Source organism: Mus caroli, chromosome 6, assembly GCF_900094665.2.
Source record: "Mus caroli chromosome 6, CAROLI_EIJ_v1.1, whole genome shotgun sequence".
Lineage (NCBI taxonomy): Eukaryota > Metazoa > Chordata > Mammalia > Rodentia > Muridae > Mus > Mus caroli.
The window spans coordinates 113,702,657-113,716,271 of NC_034575.1; the positions used below are offsets into that span (position 1 = coordinate 113,702,657).

At 46.5% G+C, this 13,615-nt stretch overlaps 1 protein-coding gene across 1 annotated transcript in view; it reads right to left on the bottom strand.

Annotated features, from left to right (window-relative positions):
- Positions 1 to 13,012, bottom strand: part of LOC110295755 (voltage-dependent L-type calcium channel subunit alpha-1C) — a 77,616-nt gene extending 64,604 nt beyond the window's left edge. The window contains exons 1-6 of the mRNA XM_029478244.1: positions 12,908 to 13,012; positions 12,417 to 12,546; positions 11,135 to 11,194; positions 10,927 to 10,986; positions 7,124 to 7,230; positions 4,402 to 4,489 (exon numbers count right to left, since the gene is read on the bottom strand). Of these exons, the coding sequence (XP_029334104.1) occupies positions 4,402 to 4,489; positions 7,124 to 7,230; positions 10,927 to 10,986; positions 11,135 to 11,194; positions 12,417 to 12,546; positions 12,908 to 12,951 (489 nt within the window). The 5' untranslated portion in view covers positions 12,952 to 13,012. The remainder of the gene's footprint in view (positions 1 to 4,401; positions 4,490 to 7,123; positions 7,231 to 10,926; positions 10,987 to 11,134; positions 11,195 to 12,416; positions 12,547 to 12,907) is intronic.
- Positions 13,013 to 13,615: the final 603 nt, after the last annotated feature.

Consider the following 13,615-nt stretch of genomic DNA (forward strand, 5'->3'; position numbering starts at 1 on the left):
CTTTCTTTCTTTCTTGTTTTCCAACTTGACCCAAGCTAGACTAACCTAGAAAGAAGAAGCTCAACTGAGAAGAAGCTCCCATCAGTTTGCCTATAATGCTGGATGAATGATTTCTGTGGGATGACTCAACCCACTAGGGCAGTGCCACCTTAGGCGGAGAGTCCTGAGTTGTATAAGAAAGCAGGCTAAGCAAGCCATGAGAAGCAAGCCAATAAGCAGCACTCCTCCATGGCATCTACTTCAGCTCCTGCCTTCTGGCTCCTGCCTTGACTTCCATTGATGATGGACTATAACTGTTAAATGCTAGTAAACCATTTTCTCTCCAAGTTGTTTTTGGTCATTGTGATAGCTAGTTATGGTTGTCAACTTGGCTATATCTGGAATCAATTAAAACCAAAGTAACTGGACATGCCTATGAAGGATTTTCTTGATTGGATTGCCTGAGGTGGGAAGATCTCCCTAAATCTGGGCCACACCTTCTGGGGGCAGCGTACAGCAAAGGACAGGGAAAAGGAAGCTTTTACATTGTGCCTATTTGTACTCTCTACTCTCTCTCATTGGAAAGTTNGTCTATCTGTGGCATTCCTTTGCTGGTGATAGAGCCTACTTCTTTGGGATTCCAATGTAGCATTCTTGTTTATCCCTCTCAGACTTTCCTGGGAATTCAGTATGAGAATGGGACTGCTGAGACACTCAGTCTCTTGGGCTGAGCAACTACAGAATCTAAGATCCCTAGTGTTGGACTATAAGGCACTCTAATAAATCCTGTATATGTAATTCTATCACTTCTGTCCTGTTAGACAACCTGACTAATACAACATAGTGTTTATCACAGCAATAGGCTCTGAGGACAAACATTTTACCAGGTTTGTGTACTATTGCTGTTACAGACCTGAACATGCTGCTTTGGGAGGGTTGTAGAAGGGCTTTGAAATTTTGGGCTGGAAAAACCATTGGGTGGTCATAGCTTTACTAGGCTGCTATAGGAGCTTGGATTACAGACAGGAATGCTGAAAGAGGTGCAGACAATGGAGGCCTGGCTTGACTACCAGAGATGTTTGAGGGATATTTTGATTGAGGGATGTGTCGTCTGGATGGATGGAGCTGAAGAATCAGCCGTGATTAACAAGAGACCAACACCATTAAAGTGCAACCTTCATTTTGGTGGGGCAGTCAGTGCTGGTTATCTGGAGCTGAGACATTAGAAGTGATTAAGAAGAGACCAGCATCACTGAGGTGAATNTTCTANGAGTATTTTCTCAGGGTCAGCACACAGAAGCTGTGGTCCAAAGAGGCTGGCACTACTTCTCAGGCTGGCAGATAGAGGTGGACCTGGTTTTAAAGGCATAAAGGGGTCATGGAAAGTATCTAAGGCTTGGCCCTGGGTTGATGGGTTAGAGTCCTTAAAGAGTGATCTGGAGAGTCCATTGGTGAAAGTGTAGCTTCAGTTGCAGTGGAGACCCCAGTTTTGGAGATAGCAGTGCCATGGATTGACTACCAAGGACCAGCCTGAGACTGTGAGATGGGCTAGGGAAGCGAAGCTGTCCAGGCCTCTGGGAACTCAGAGGATCCCCAGTGAGGCCCAGATGTCAGGCACTGAGCTCCTTATGCTCATTAATTTTGATTTTGCTTTTAATTGAGTGTGATTGTGCCTTGGTTCTTCCCTTTTAGAATATGAATGCAACTTTGTGGTATAACCCACAGTTAAAATATGGAACTTTTAAAGAAACATTGTATTTTTAAAGAGACTTTGAACTTTGTTGAAAAATTTGAAAGACCATGGGACTTTTAAAGTTAAACTATGTTTTACAACATGATATTAATATTAACGTGACATCCTGGGGACAAACAAGAAGGGAAACTTTACGGTTTAATAGTGATATGTTTGTGTGTCAAATTAACAAGGGGCCAATAGTCTCAGGTATTTTGTCAACTTGACACAAACCAGAGCTAACTGGGAAGAGGCATCTCGACTGAGACAATGTCTCCATCAGACTTTTGTAGGCAAGTGTATGGGATATTCTTTTGATTAATGATTGATGTGGAAGGGCACAGCCCACTGGAGGTGCTCCTACCCCTGAACAGGTAGTCCTCAGTTGCATAAGAGAGCAGGTTGAGCCAGCCATGGAGAGGAAGCTAGTAGGTAGTGCTCCTCCATGGTTTCTGCTTCAGTTCCTGCCTTAGGTTCCTACCCCAACTTTTCCTCATGATGGGCAAATAAAACTGAAATAAATTATTTCTTCAAGTTGCCTTTGGTCATGGTGCTCACCACAGCAACAGAAACCCAACNAAGACACATCTTTGTTAAACATTGCATGTTTTCTTTTATATGTTGGTTGTTAGCTCTCATGTCTTGTGTATTTATCCTGCAGTAGACGTGGAAATCTGGGAACTAGCAACGGACTAGTGGATGGGGAGCACACTTAGGAAGAGGAGGTCGATTAGAGGAGGATAGATGAAAGTAGAGGATTGAGATCCTGGGGACAGAAATGGTTAAGCAGGTATCAAAATGATGGGGCTGAGGAAACAAGGGGATGGGAAAGGGTTAAGCAAAATGAAGTGTGCATGGAGAAGTCACATGGGAGCTCTGACCTCACAACCAAAGCAAACATTGTAATAAAATGGGAGAGAAGAGCACATATGAAGGAATGGGGCCATGGAGGATACTGAGAGATGGGGCATGGTGGTTGAGAAAATCAGACACAGTGAGTGATTTAACCAAAATTAAGGATGTATGAAGAGGTCTTATGAATCCCATTAGTTCTATCAAAAGAGTTAAGAATTCTATCATGGAGGGGGAGGGGCTTCTGATACCTGACTTTTGTCGAGGAGCTAATAGCAACTGATGGCTTCTGAGAGTCATTTTTCAATGAAGGGTAGGGGGCTGGCCATTAGTAGAGTGCCAATGCCCCAGTAGATACCCTCTCCCCATGTACACATGAGTAACAGTAATGGGATTTATTATGGGAGTAAATTAAGAAGACAAGAAGTTGGGAGGAAGATGGGAGATGCTGATAGGGGGTGGTGGGTAGCAGGTAGGAGGACCCAAAGGAAAGGAGTGGGGATAGACAGGGCTGAGATACATTGTAGAAATGTATAAAAATTTCAAAAGAAAACAATTGGTAGCACATGAAGACATGAACTTTGCAGATGAGTGGATAATAAAAATGTGGGACATATACACAGTGGAGTTTTTTTTTTTCAGTCATAAAGAAATGTTAATGAACTTTACAGGAAAATGAATGGAACTGAAGAACACTCCATTATGCAAGGTGACCCAGGCACACAAGGACAATAATTGCAAGTTCTCTCATTTGCACCCTGGCTTTTAATTAAGTGTGTGTATTTAGGTGGGAGCAAATGTGGCTAATCTCCAGGAAGCAGGAGAGGAGACAACAAGATGGGAAGACAGAGGAAGAAGAAGCAAGAAGCTGGGGAGGGGGGGCAGGCAGCAGAGCACATGAGATAGGAAAATGGAAGAGGGAATACGGGGGCAAAAAGACACAACAGGGATGGGGTGAGCACGATGGGAGAAGCAAGGAGACAGGAGATAATCAATCAGAAGGAAGTATGCAAATTCCACAAGNAGAAAACCCACTATGCTGTGAGCAACTATAATAATAAATGAGTAAGTAATTAAACAACAACAAAAACATGGTATTTGGAATACCTAAGCTGTGAGCACTCATATTTGGCTCCAAAATAAATCACCTCTTAGTCTCCTTCAGGGAAAATTTGTGGGTTGGTCTCTCTCTCTCTCTCTCTCTCTCTCTCTCTCTCTCTCCTTGACAAAGGAGTAGAAGACCAAATAATATGTTAGTTAACTCAAAAATAACTCCTCTTTGCCTTAGTCCTACCTATGTGAACGTTACCTAAGTGGAAGAGTACTGTGTATGCTCTGTGGCATGTGTCTGCTCACCCAGGTTAAGGAAAAAATGAAGGGAATACAATTGCCCAGAAGCCTACTCCTTGGGGTCAGCTCCTTAACCACACTGTAGATGCCTCCTGGGAACCATCTGGGAGAACTACTGAATGCTATATAAACAAACTCTAGACCCTGGCAAGATAGGGCCAACAACTCCCTAGTGTCTTGGCCCNTTTCTGTGTATATCAAGTCAGTAAAATGCTTATGCCATCTTGATGCAAATTAGTGCTTCTGGGACGCCAGCCTCAGTGTTCATCTTGCCAAGAGTCAGGTACACAAAGACTGACTCGTCACCCAAGCTACTATGTATTTGTGGTGCGATACCCATTGAAATATTTTGCTTAAGAGTGACTCTAAGATAGTAGACAGTTATCTCTCCATCCTATAGCCCATCCCTCACCTCAGCTGCCACCAAGCAGAGGGATAGCTAATGTTTACTGCATTGATGGCTGCCCACCCAGGCCCTCTTAGTTCACCTTTAGCCCCTTGGCCCTGTTGATGGCCCTCAGGGGTCTAAGGACTCGCAGCACTCGTAAAATCTTCACAACGTTGATTGCGCTGGACCTGGGAGAGAAACAGGGCAGGTGGTAAGTTCCCATACCTGGGTTAGAGCACAGATGTTATCCAGATATCTTAGATTTAAAGAAAAATGCAGAATCTGTCTCAGGGACTGAGAACTTCTATCGCTTACTGCTAAAAATCAGGGGCCTCTTTGTGACCTTGGGGCAATCCTGACAGTAAAGACACAAAAGGGGAGGCGGGGATACAGCTCAGGTAGCCTGCATGCTTGAAGCCTTCGTTTGATCGCCAGAAATAGAGATGAGGCCCCAAACCCAAGTCATATAATATAATATAATATAATATAATATAATATAATATAATATAATATAATATAAACAGATATCTACAGTGTCAAAAAAGGACAGGGAAAATAAGCCAGATCCGAATTCAGTCCCCATTGCTCTCACCTACCAGCCGAACCACTGAGGACACAGTTCTTAATATTTGATGCCCTCATTTTTCATCTGGAAAATGGGGCAGTAATTCAGATTTTTTTCCTTGGTAAAGGAGGATTATGGAGATTCAAGAGGAGNGTCTGGCCACATACTGTGAGAGTGTTAAGTAAAATGGTGTATCTGCTCTCCTGCCCCAACATCACTGCACTACATACCAAGTGAACAATGGTGAAACTCCAGGCCTGGTGGTTGGAGCTGGCAGGTATGTGTAAGGAATTCTGGACTATTTTCAAGCACAACCCCCAGGGCATGGCCCACTACAGTATATACACTTTGCCATGGGTCAGGACACGCTCAGGCTTCCAAGAAACAGTGGTATCCCAAGAAGCATGGAATGCCAAGGTCAGAGCAGAATATCTGGGAGNCTCAGTCTATGGTTTCTTTCTGGCGGAGAGTGGTGGCAGGCACTCCTATAAGCCCTTCAGGAAGGCAGCTAGATGGTTTCTGTGGGTCCCATCCAAGCGGAACTCACTAACCACACTCATTGGTTGACAGGCCTCTGCAGTGTTCTCTGACCTGACGTGCTAATTAAAGTGTCTTCTCTAGCACTTGACAAGAGGACTCAAACTTGCCTGGGACCAAAAAAAAAGGGGTCTGACGGGCAAGCAAGTGCTGATTTTATTCTTTCTGGGTTAAGAGGGAGCTAGTACAAAAGACCAGTTTCTCTGCTTCATGGATCTTTATTTCCAAAGACACAAAGGGCATTCTTATCTATCACTGTTCCCAGAGCATCACCAGGAGGCAGGCAGTGTGGACTGAATCACAATGAAAGGAACTTAAGAGACAGATGGAGAAACAACAAAAATCAAACAACCAAGAGAAGGTTTTGGTTCAAAGTGACTCGGTGACTTGGGGTGGCACTGGGATGGGAATCTAGATGTCTAGCCTCCCAGAGAAATTTGGGGTAATATAGCCAATTATCAAAGAATAGGCCCTCTATTTCACCGTCCCCCATATCACTATGGAGGTTAACGGTGAACCAACCTGGGGAAGGAAGACCCAAGGTGCTAGGGGCTAGGGATACAAGCCTTTCTCTGTTTGGTATACATAACCTTGGACAAATCTTCCAATTTCCTGAACACCAAATTTTATAATACCATTTTATAATAGCATTTTCCTTGCCTACCTTATAAGTGTGTGTGTGTGTGTGTGTATACCACCATGGAAGAATACATATGTGTAATACATATGATTAATAAGCACAGCTGTTAGAATAGGCAGAAACTCAGAGTCAAATTTCCTTCAAGCCTGAGCAAGGTTTGACATGTGACCTCAGAGGGAATCAGGCTAGAGAGTTTTAGAGCTCATGGCTTGTACTGGTCCATCAAAATCTCCAGGGATAGATTCTTTTTAACTCACCCAGCAGGTTCCTCTGTGCAGCTAAGGTTAAGAGTCAGTAAATCCCCAACCCCTCTTCGCCCTTTTCTTTCTATAACACAAGTGTGTGCAGTCCCCAGTTCTGTGTATGCATGTGTGCGTGTGTGCTTTGATTGAGGACAGAGGCAGGGGTATCATGGAAAGAGGCTGAGGTAGGCCAGGGTAGTCATAGCAATGACAGGTTTGGGCAGCTGTAGGGCAGCCTCAGGNATTAAGCACAGTGATCGAGACTCAGGCAGAGACAGGGAATCCAGATATTTGTCTCTTTATAATGGGGCCTGTACCTACTGTGACAAAAATTTAGACATTTAAACAAATTCTTGTGGATCAATATACCCTAAGTGTCAGATCATGGAAGAGACAGATGAAAGAAATTAAATAGGACCTGGTGGTGCAGGCCTATAAGCCTAGCTGTATGGGAGGCTAAAACAGGAAAACTAATTTCAAGGCCAGTTCTGGCAACTTAGTATGACCTATGCTAAATACAAGTAAAGAGAGCTGTGGCTGTTGTTTTATGGGAGACCACTTGCTTAGCAAGTCAGACCCTGTGTTCAATACCAAGTACCACAAGGAAAGGGGAGGAGGAGCAATGAGAGGAGGAAGGAGAGGAGGAGGAGGAAGAGGAAGAGGAAGAGGAGGAGGAGGAGGAGGGGAAGGAGAAGGAAGACTCAAACAAACATTATGGGCTATTTTAGGCCCTGCCCATTCCAATCATAGTCACAGAAAGAAGCCCCCCTCCCGACTTTGCTGACTCCATTGAGATCCATTCCCAGCTGCTTGGCCCATCTTGGGTAGAGGGACTCACTGGATGCCAAAGGAGATGAGGGACACGCTAACCACCAGCAGGTCCAGGATATTGAAGTAATTTCGGCAGAAAGAGCCCTTGTGCAGGAAAGCCCCGTAAGCAGTCATCTGCAGGGAGGCAGAGAACATGAATGAGTGACCTTCCCAAGCTTCCAAGACAACATTCAGACACCATGCTTCCTGCCTACAGCATCAGCATCCCCCTGGAAGAGCCCAAGCAGTGCACAGGGACAGCAGGACGGACTGAAGGAGACACACTGCCAAGAAACCCNGTAGCCATTCATTCAACCACCAAAGAACTTTCCCAGCTCTGGACAAGGGTCAGGTCCTTCAACCCAAAGCCCTTTCGGATTGGCACCGCCATGCTTCTGTAATGTTCCACTATGCTTCACACCCAGGCCAACATGGCTCCAGCCCTCGGGGCCCTTGGCTGCTTCTTCATAGGTTATGCTTCCACTATGTGCACACCTCCTAACTTCTTTTCCACATTTTACTCTTAGGGCCAGTGGAGGCAGCAGGCACCAAGGGAAGGATGAGACATGCCCAGACATCCTGATTGATCCAGGATTTAGTTGGCTTCTCCACTCTAGAAAATCTCTGTCTTCTGCACACTGGTTTAGCTTTCCTCAGTGAGCTCTACTAATAATCTACTGTAATTAGCCTCTCTCTCCACCCTGGTCTCGGTAGTGCTTAGGATCCCTGACAACTGCATAACTTCAGTGGTACAGTCTGGTTTCTAGACTGTATCTGGGGTCTTTTAAAGACTAGGAGCTATGTTCAGAAGGGCAAGGCACAGCGGTGTAAAATACGAGCTCCGAAGTCACATGACCTGGACTCAAATCCCAACTCTACTATATTTCAAGCACTTTATGTGAAAAAAAAACTTAACTTTTCTGTGGCTCGTTTTCCTCATCTGCACATTGAGACAATGGTGACACTTGTCCCAAGGGTCGTGAGCATCAATGGAGTAATCATATATAAAATACTTAGAACATGTTTCCGCACATGGCATGCTCAACAGATGCGTTCTCCTTTGCTATAGCTCAGGTTTGAAATCTAGATTCCTCCCGTACAAAGGAAGTTGTGTCCTTATCTATAAAGTATGAGTGATATTTCATGTTTTTGGGAGGACCAGACAGCAAAGCAAAGGGAAAAATTTTCTGAAAATGTTTAAAACAAGATCGTGTAAGGTTATTGTTACTGGATCTGGCTAACATCGCCTCCTGTGCTAACACTGCTTGTAAGGAACTGTGCATTCTATATATTTGCGCTTTGCTGGCTGATGTAAAGGTTCACGATACCCAGGATGAGCCTGTGTAAAGCTACAGGCCATGAANCATCTGCCTAAGAATTAAATTTGGAATTGATGGTTGAGAGACCAAGAGAAGCTTCTTGGTCATCTGGAGTCCAGATTTTTGCTTGGGAATCAGAGCGTGTCCAGGGTGGGACACCCAAAGACTCATACAAAAGCCAACATGGGGAAATCGGCAAAAATAGCTCTCGTGACCTAATTCTTCCATTTATCTCCTGCAGCAGGAGATCACAGGGGACCAAGAAGCTGTGTTCTGCAGCAGTCTTTAGAAGTGGGGAGATTACATAAAAGGTTCTAGGGTGATATGGTTATAGATCTCTCCCGAAGGCTACAATCTGGGGGGCTCACTGTCCTATGTCTCTGTAAAGACCTGGACCCCAGTTCATCTTCAGCAGAAAGTTTTGGACAGGGAGAGAATGTGGCTCACAGCACAGTTTCTGTCTCCTGACTTTGGGTTTGCTTTGTCCAAGGCCCTAGGAGTAGACCAGCCCTTCAGAATGNGTGAGAATGATGGATGAAAGCAATGGACTTGTGCTCAGGCAAGAACAGAGTAAGAATGGTTCTGAGAAAGGGCAAAGAGATACTTGGAAGAGACAACATATTTTATTTTCAAGTCTATTTGGATTCATGGTGCCGGAAAACACCAGGTCCAGATACCTGAGCAAGTGGCCTTCTACCTTGTGCTACTGATGGTCACCCTCCTGGTCCCTGCTTCCTGAAAGCTTTAAGGCTTTTCTCAGGAAAAGCCTGAGACTATGCATCTATATATGGAGCTGGGAGGTATGCTAGGAGACACAAGCTTCCAAGTTCCAAGCTAGAGGGGAAGCTGTCTCTCACCATCCAATCCGAGACAGCCACATTTCCAAGGCGTACCTCTAGNGAGAAATCCTCTCCTCACTTTGGTCATTTCCATAGCTGGCCCTGAGTCTGCTTTCCTTCTATGGAACAATCCTTTCCATTACTTAGACTAGCTAGTGTGCTCCCACCCATCCTGTCCTTTTAAAGACAAATGGCCCCAGACCCAAATGAAGCTCTGGGCACCATCATAGTCAGTGCCTTGGCATGATACAGGGCACCCCCCAAGCTGGGCAGACAAACCCAAGTGTGGGAGGCATGGGAAGCAGAGGGGATGCAGGGAGGGGTGTTCAGAAGCACAGTGAGCATAAAAGAGACTGGAAGCAGAAGAAGGAAGAAGTGGGGGGAAGGGCTTGCCATGGCAATGCTTGAGAAGAGTTTCTGCTTGCATGGCAATCCTAAGGAGAAAGCACCATTGAAATCCTCAAGCGAAGCTCGGCTTGGGCTCCTGAGAACTGGGCCTCAGAGATTTCCGTGTCCTGGGAAAGAGCTCTCAGTACGTGCATGCAACCTTGAGTCTAGGGTACAACAGCAAAGCAGCTCATCTCAGAAGGGGACGCTGTTCCCCCACCTACAAAGACAAATCTGAGCCACGCAGCTGGCGAGCAAGGGAAGCTAAGGGTCAGCCAACAGAGCCTCTGAGGTCTAAGGACATCCTGGGAGGCATGCAGACCCTCCCAATTCAAGTCGTATCTGGATGAGGCAGAAATGTCAAGCCCACTGAAAGGCTGGGCATGATATGAGGGCTTCATCTGGGAAAGAAAGGTCTGTCGTTGGCACTGGTGCACAGAGCGGACATCAGCTTGTGTCTACACCAAGGATGAGCTAAAGAGAGGGCTGAGCTTCTGGGGANAGGCCATCCCAGGCAAGTGTCCCGGGAAGATGCTCACAGACTATGACCCTTCTGGTCTGTGTAAAGGTGTAGAATCTCCACCTTGCCCAGAGAGAAGCCAACCTTACCCAAGGTCCTACAGCCCAGGTGCACCGCCAAAGCCATGCATTGATTTACGGGGCCTCTCATCAGAACTGCGGGTTACCAGGGGATTAGAGAAGCAGGTTACCAAAGGGTTAAAGACAATTTCTAGTTGTCAGCTATATGATCCAGCTGGGATGCTGGCTCTCAATCCTGCTTCAGGTCCACCATTACTGTTACACGGCCCCAATGTCTGCTTAGCTCTTGTGATTGCCTTGGTTGGGATGAAGGTGTTGATGATAAGGCTCTGAAGAGAGGGGCCAAAGTGACTCCTTCATGCTCCAGAGGTTTTGCCTTTCTAGAGCTTGTGTGGCATTTCCTCCATGCAGGAGGAGGGAGAGAGAATTTCAAGTAGGGCTTGGCCACCNACTGGTTATAAGTGGTACATGCGAACTGAGCACCGCTGACAGCCACCATGCTCAGCCAGTGATGGGGCAGCACCCATGGTGACACAGCCAGCGTGTGACTTTCCTAGGCCTTAAACTGNTGCTAAGTGAGCAGAAGGGAGCACTGTGACAGGGTAGGTTTCTCCTGGCATCAGAGCTGGGACGAAGTGGTATAGCATGAAGGGAAGCACAAGAATCAGAGAGTGAAGGAGACAGAAGAGTCAGCCAGACAGAGTGGAGACACAGAGAGACAGACACACGGCTCAGGGGAGCATTACCTTAAGGATAATTTCTAATGTAAAGATACTAGTGAAGACATAGTCTGCATTGCCTAGGATCTGAAAAATAAGCAGAATTGGATTAGTGGCTCTGGGAGTGCACCCAACACCAACAGGGGAGCATGTGTTAGCGACAAGACAGACAGCAGCCGGCAGAGAGCTGGGACTGGCAGAGAGAGGCAGGAAGAGAGAGGGGGTGGGGCTTTACCTTTAGAGCAATTTCAATGGTGAAAATGGTGGTAAAAACAATGTCAAAATAAAACAGAATCTGCAAAACAGAAACAAACAGGATGGGGAGGGCAAGGGGGGCGGGGCACAAGCAGGGCAGGGGGAGAGGTCAGTGGATGTTCACCAGAAAAGGAAAAGCACTTCAAAACAAGGTGTATCCCTGCCCCACCACANCACCAGAGCCTTTGCACAGGGAGACAGGTAGGAAAGACTTCTCCACATTAGCTCCCACTNGGGGCTAGCGCAGGGGGCTCTGGCTCCATGTGGTGTCTACAGGCAGGTGTGGGGAGCTTCCAGGTCAGGCCTCAGCAGGACATGGGTGTAATGTAAGCAGCAGCATCTACTGGGATGCAGCATGTACTGGGATGCTGCTTTCGTCAACCCCACTTACTTACAAACCCAGAGCAGACCATGGGATGCTGGCCAAAAGACCAGAGGATGGGTTTGGTTTTGCAGGGCCACCCAGATGCTCACATGGTGTGGCATTCTGTGCCAGAGGAGGACATTTACATTGCTGTCATAGCCTTTTGGGCCCTAGGAAGGAAGTCCTCCAGGTCAGCCCAGGCTGAGGACAAGTGGATTGATACTTGATTTCATCTTGGGAGTGGACCAGGGCTGAGGCCACTCCTGCTGACCTCAGCAAGAGAGCCTGGAACAGGCAGGATCCCAGAGCTGAGAGCTTTGTTTATGAACATGGCTTTGGAGCAGTGGCTCTTTTCCTCGTGCCTATGTGGCTGAGATTTAATAAAGCTTTGGGCTTTTGAGGCATAGTAGTTCTTATTTTAGTATTTAATATTNATCACCAGAACCTTGGGTACATAGCTCCAATCAGATTTCCGCTATCAAAGATGATCACAGTTTTCTTAGAATCTTAGAATGTCGGCTGTACCATTGGCACCTAATTGCCAACACTCCTTCTTGGTCAGAGGAAATGGGAATAGGGCATGAAACCAATGGCCTCATTGCTGACTTACAGGCAACTCGAGCTTCCTGGGGAACATCCACAGGCAACAAGATGCCTGACTACTGTCCATTATCAACTAGCATATCAGATGCATTTAGGTACATGCTCACTTGCTTAGTGAAAAATCCCAGGCTGGGTTTTCTACCAAAGTCCTAATCTCTTAAGGGAATTGTCACTGTATAAGAATTATGAGGTTCGCAACAGGCCTCCTAACTGAGCAAGGAAGGCAGCAGCAGAAGCCGTGGGCCTGCTCCACTCTCAGAAGGACAGGGTGCACAGAACAAAATGGAGTGCATACATGGTTCCTGAAGGAGGTGTGCTGGACGGGGTCCTCAGCAGCCAGAGAGATGCTGCTGAGCAGAATGAAGAAGAGGATGAGGTTGGTGAAGATCGTGTCATTGACAATACGGTGGCACTGCAGGCGGAACCTATGTGGGAAGGAGGGAGAGAAAGGCATGTCAGAAAAGATGGGTACCGCCCGGGCCTCNGGAGCCTGTCCCCTCAGTCCTAATACACAAGCAGGATGATTTNNTTACTGCTTAGCCTATGGTGTTCAGGTGTAAACTGATGTATGAAAGGCAACCACTGGCCAAGTAGGAATACTTTATACACTCAAACCTGGTGAGGGGAGTAACTGTAGACCAACTGATTGACAATCCAGGACTCTGTTTCCATATAAGTTGTGGGGAGCTGGGAGCACTCAGGCTTCGGTACGTGAGATGCAGGCATGCACTACGTTTAGGACCAGGAAGAAAGAGAGCTCCTTTTCCTCCCACCATCCTTACACACCTGTTGTTTGGGCTGAAGATGAAAAATGCACTGGCTTCCGGCATGGGAACTGCCTTTTCCTTAAGGTGCAGCTCAGACAGTGGCCGGGGGCGTGGCCCCACAGGCATCTCTGGCTCCTCTTCATCCTCTTCCCCTATAAGGAAGAGAAAAGCTCCATTCTCAGCAACTCCACCACTCACTCCCACCTCTGCGCCCACTTTCAGACACATCCTACTGAGGATCAAGACATCATCTCTGGTACCTCTGAACTAACTATAGGACGCTAATCCAGGCAGATGCTCTGCCTCGCCTCGTAGGGCTATCCAAGGCCACCTCTGTTAGAGACAGACATTGCTGTAAGTATATAGTAGTAGGGGCTGTATGCAGGATGAGCAATGTGTTCGTGGCTGTTCAAACTGTTCTGGTTTTTAAAATCNGGAACAGTTTTAAAATGGTTTTATATGCTTGGTGATTCCCTAGTATTGAGGGAAAAAAAANCACCCAAAACCAGATGATTGGTTACNCTGTTTGGAAGGTGCTAGAGAANAGGCTGGGTAAGCCCAGACATTGCCTGTGGTATCCATCCATCTCAGCTGTAGGTGGGTAAAGAGGATGGCTTAGTTTACTTGTGGCATACCTTACGGACAACTCTATTTTTTGAGACACCCATTGATCAAATGAGAGAACTTACTATTGCCTTGCAGCTAAATTGACATGGCCACACACTGC